Source organism: Hipposideros armiger, unplaced genomic scaffold (assembly GCF_001890085.2).
Source record: "Hipposideros armiger isolate ML-2016 unplaced genomic scaffold, ASM189008v1 scaffold_188, whole genome shotgun sequence".
Lineage (NCBI taxonomy): Eukaryota > Metazoa > Chordata > Mammalia > Chiroptera > Hipposideridae > Hipposideros > Hipposideros armiger.
In genome coordinates this window covers 816406-821757 of record NW_017731538.1, presented here as the reverse complement: position 1 = coordinate 821757, position 5352 = coordinate 816406, and the positions used below count along the sequence as shown (strand labels likewise).

At 43.1% G+C, this 5352-nt stretch overlaps 1 protein-coding gene across 1 annotated transcript in view; it reads right to left on the bottom strand.

Moving 5' to 3' along the window:
- The window catches only part of PARVA (parvin alpha), a 187892-nt gene that overhangs the window by 33183 nt on the left and 149357 nt on the right, over positions 1-5352 (bottom strand). Inside the window, 1 exon segment of the mRNA XM_019652886.1 lies at positions 2-141. Coding sequence (XP_019508431.1) covers positions 2-141 — 140 coding nt within the window.

The window sequence follows — 5352 nt, the reverse complement described above, 5'->3', positions numbered from 1 at the left end:
AGTCCACATTCCACTTGATGCTTCTGGGAGGAAGTTTCAGGGTCTCATTGATCTTTTCCAGGACAGTTTGCAGCTTTTGCTTCTGCGCAATCTCTGACTGGGTGACCTCAGCAACGTTCAGCTTCTCACTCTCAAGTTTCTCTGGGGTAACAAGGGGAAACACAGCTGTTATCTTCAGCCACGGACAACCCTAACTTGCATGCATGCACTTAACACATTTACTCACTTAACATATACACACACAGGCACACCTCGTTTTATTGTGCTTTGCTTTATTGCGTTCCACAGACATTGTGGGGTTTTTGTTTGTTTGTTTGTTTATTTTTTAGTTTCAGGTGTACAAAACAATGTAATAGTTACACATTTCACCCTTCACAAAGTGATAACCCCCCTCCCCAATCTGTTGCCCCTCTGACACCATATATATCTATTACAATTCCATTGACTCTATTCCCTATACTATACTCCATATCCTATGAAATATATTAAATTATAGTTGTCATACAATATTATTCAGCTTCAGCTTCAGGTGTACAGTGAAGTGGTCAAGCCTCTACAAGTGTTTTTTTTATAAATTAAAGGCAAAACCCTCCACTAGCAAAAAGATTATGACTCGCTTTATGGCAGTAATCTGGAAGCGATCCCGAAATATTCGTATCTCTGCAGTATGCCTATATGTAAGGGACACTGCTCTCCACTTCTTGTCTGATGGTGACAATGATAGCACCAATATTGTGAAAACCTTGTGATCATGTCTTGAATCCCCAAATTTTAAGATCCCAGTACCTTAGAAGTGGGGCATTTAACCCAGCCTGTCATATTTAAACTCTTTTCTATCATTCTGGGGTTTTCCCTCTTCAATTCTGCCTTCTCCAAGGACGTCACTGCACCACAACTGGGCAGCCTTCTGTGCTTCCCCTCGGCATGGGTTAAATCCTTATTCAATGCATTTTGTACATTCCTTGGCGTACAATATGTGTTATGCTAAATCATATTTATCTGTTTTAAGCACCGTCTTTCCTTTAAAACCTTCCCNTGGACCACAACCACTTGGATGGAAACATGGTCTGGGAGTCGGATTGGTGCCCTGAAATACTGGGACAGAGCAACTAGCAGATGCAAGATGGCTACTAGGCTCTTGGCATGAACAGCTGAAATAAAAGATGATTTACAAATTAGAGAATCTACTTCAAAGTTCTAGGCGGATATATGCAGATATGCAAAATGTAGCAGTGCCACACCCATTGTCCCTTTTATCCCACCCCTAAGGATCAGGGGGCACCCTTGGTCATCACAGGCCTTACCCTGGGCCCCCTTATTCTTATCCAGGTCCCATGGAGCTGCTTCTTGGATCATGTTATTGCTGGACTTCTAAGGTAGTACCTCTCTACTCTAATCCAAGGTGCCCATAGAGACCCTGAAACTGCTGAATTCTGGGTTCAGATCAGCTCCCCGCCACCTCCACATTCTTGTTCACCCTATTCTAATAACCATGGGCTCTGCATGCCCCTCCCTTCCCACCTGACTGTGAACTCCTTAGGTTATCACCTCTACCCTTGTCCCAAGGCTCTACCCAAAGCAGGCTCTCAATAAATGCACACTGGGTCAGGAACACTGGATTGCTTCCTTTTTCAGGGCTCTAAGATCCCTGGAGGAAGGGATGAGAGACATCTAAAGGGCTTTGTAGCTCTCGAGTGCCATGTATGGTCAGTGTAGGCACTGGCTCTTGGGGAATAGCTGGAAGGGGATGTTCATGACTCAGGTGGCTTCTACGGCTACTGAGCAATGTGTTGGATATTAAGCTATTACACTAGGGAAGGCTGGGCAGCTAGCGGGTTGTAGTTTTCTCAAGAGATGAGAGGAGAAAAAGACTGTAATGTAATGGGATGCACGCATGGCTGGGAAGACTGGAGCCTGAGTTCTGACTTGACAGCTCTGCCATTTATTTACTGCCTATATGACCTTGGGTTGGACACTCAAGGCCTCTGAGACTCAATTTGCTCATCTTCACCAATGGGAGATAACCGTACCTGTGCAGAAATACAGGTTGTAAGAATAACCAGAGATAATGTAAGCAAAGCTCCCAGCCCATAGCAGATGCCTAAGAATGGCTGATATTTTTTTTTATTGGTTGATATTTTTTATTATAATTTATGAGCAAGTGCCTGGCATCTAGGCAATTCAACCACGTCAACTTTCTCCCCTTAGTTTATCATAAAAGGGAAGATTCACCAGAATCTTCACAGTCCTACAGCTCTCATGGCTCTTCATTACAGGGGGCATTTAAGGAAAGAACAACAACAAAAAATGCCCATTTTGTGTACTGTGCATAAACTGGACCCAGTGTTAGGGTGTCATTCTGTCTGCCCTGGGATTGATGAGTCTGCTCTAACAGAAGCTTTGAGACATCACTAACAAAAGGAAATGATTCAGACATTCTTGGGAACTCATTCGAGTTTCTTGTTATCACTGCTACTTCAGAGAAGGTTTTCCACTATGAACAGCGGCTCACCACCACCAGCAAACAGCAGATGATCTGCTTCTAACTCTGCCTTCCAGAAGAAGTTTTCTGGGCTTCTGGGCATTGTCAAAAGTTTCATCCACAGTCACAGCCTCAGAAAAGGCTCCCAGCCTGGGACTGATGCACTGACATGGTGTGCTCACTGCCGGACAGAGGTAACATCAGGGTTTGCCCTTCTGGTCAGAGCTGCCACACCATCAGCCCCATCACTGAGAGCTGTTAGATATTTGCTACCTCTCCCCCTTTTAATGATAAAACATAATGCTAAAAAAGCTGTGGTCAAAAAGGTTGTTCTTACACACTAGTGACATCATTGTATGTCACCTTGATTGGGTGAGCAATACAGAGCTAGATCATAGGCACCATAGAAATGTCAGACTCTTTCAATGAGTAGTACTCTGTCCTCCTGGGAATGCTTTTTCAAAAGAAATAATTACACAGTTTCTCTTTCTCACACACACTACATGTAAAAAGATGTTAATTATTGTGCAATTATCACTGAAAAAAATCTGGAAAACTATGTGCAATAGCAAGAGGACAGTTTAGGCCAGTGGTTTTCAATTTTGTTATTATTAAGCAGAGAAACCCTTTGTTCTAAAGGCTGTTAGGTAAAATGGATGAAAAAAGTATAACTGCTCTGGTCCCTGAGTCCTAACTGCAGCCAACCCACAGCTGCTTCTCTTCGCCACCTTTATCCTGCGTGGAAAGATGACACAATGTCCTCAGAAACTGCCAGGGAAGGTAACGGAGAGGAGGGATGGCGCTCCCCCAGGAGCTGGGCCTGCCACATTCCTTATGGAAGAAACCACTGCTGCTTGTAAACAGGCCCAGCATTTCTGGAAGCCCCGAGGCATCACAGGGAGCTAGCCATAGAGACAATTATCCCCTCCAACCTAGTAATTCATCTCAGTTCTGGAAATCTATGACAGAAAGAATTCAAGGGAAGCAAAAAGAAACACAACCTACGACATTCAACTTGGCACTATCCGATATTGACAATAGACTGGCAAACATCCTGAAAGGATCAATGTCAATGTCGGGTTTAAGTTAACTGTGGGCTGTCTACCCCATGAAATAGAGCAGCCATCAAAAACGTTAACTACGAAGACCACACGGGAATACAGAAACTATATATGTCATGCTATTAAGCAAGAATAACAAAACACAAGACGTACATGACTTCATCATGTAAAAATATGCGTTGATATGGACAGTAGTGAGCAAAAACTGAAAATAGCCAGATGAGAGTGGTGGTATGAGTGATTATTTTGCTCATACGCATTTCCCCATGAGAAATGAAAGTAAACATGAACCAAGATAAATCACTCAAAGCCAGTGATGGTCCTCATGTGGCTTTTAAAAATTCCATTCTTCTATTATATCTCAGCCTTTCCCAAATTGGGTTCTCTGGTAAGTTAAAAGGTATATTTTTTGTTTAGAAGGGTAAGTGGAGATGGTTCATAGGCTAAGGAGTGGGAAACAGGATCCAACAAACCTAAACAGCAGTCTTCATGAGAGGACTTTGATGCTTATGACTTGATGTTTTAGTGTTTATGATTATTGTGGATTTCCAAAATGCAGATGCATTTCTCAAGTCCCTTTTTTAATTCTCCCCCACTGAACACTATTAGCATTCCTGGGATACAGGATAGAGAGCATCTAGGGCCCAGAGCTGTGGTCTCCCCTCCTCCCACCCTTATTTGTCTCCCTCGGCAGAGAATGCCCTGTTCCAAGTGCTGTGCTCTGCGAGGCAGCGTATCACCCTGTGCAAGCAAAGGTGTAATTATGTTGAAGGAGGCATTTGGTGTCTTGCCTCCAATGTCAGATGTTAGAAGCCTGCTGAAGAGATTGCGGCTGGCAGCTACTGGGTCTCTAAGTTGAAAGGTGAAGATTCCTGTTTCTTTTCCAAGTTTGAAAGGTATTTTTATGGGGGGGGAGGGATGCGTCTATTTTATGTTGTGTAAATTGGATGCAATAAGGTATAATACTGAACCTTTTAATACTTAAAGGCAAAGAACATAACCTAAATCATTTTACCAATATAAATTCATATTTTTATCTATTGCAAAACACAAAACAACTCTGGACTCCCTACGGGAAATATGTTGTCACCAGTCTGCTGATTTAATGTTGGTTCTGATATGGACTTATTAAGTTTGTATTAGACAATGAGGCCCTTGAGGCAGCAAAAGAATGAATGGTTTCTATTTTCTGAGATCCTTGAGCTACACTCGCTGTCAAAACTGAATTTAAAAATCCTGTTCCAGTGCCTACAATCTCAGCCATAGCTTTGCTTTTTTTCTGGAAAATACAGGGGTGAGAAGAAAGGCATGGGCTTGGGAACAGAGCCATATCCTTGCTCCCTAGCTTCTCAGCTGCCTGAATGTAGGATCTCAGCTCCCCTAAGCCTCTCAAGCTGGAGACAGCAGCATTCTCAAAAGTTTGTCTGGCATGCATACGTAGCTCAATATGAGTTTCCTTCCCTTCCCAATCTCACATGAGCTTTCTACAGAAAGCCTTTTATAGGAACGTGTACTGGATTTTGACGTTTTATTAGTTTTCCCAAAAGTGTGTAGGATAAGTTCTCTTTGTGTGACATGTGGCCTTCCTTAGAAAGAGAAATGGGTTTGCACCCACACAGGGCCTCCCAGCTTACTGGGTAGCTTCTTGGGGGAAACCTCATGGTAGGGATCACAGGCATCATTTAACAGTCCCATTTTCCTTTGTAAAACTCACAGTCCACATTCCACTTGATGCTTCTGGGAGGAAGTTTCAGGGTCTCATTGATCTTTTCCAGGACAGTTTGCAGCTTTTGCTTCTGCGCAATCTCT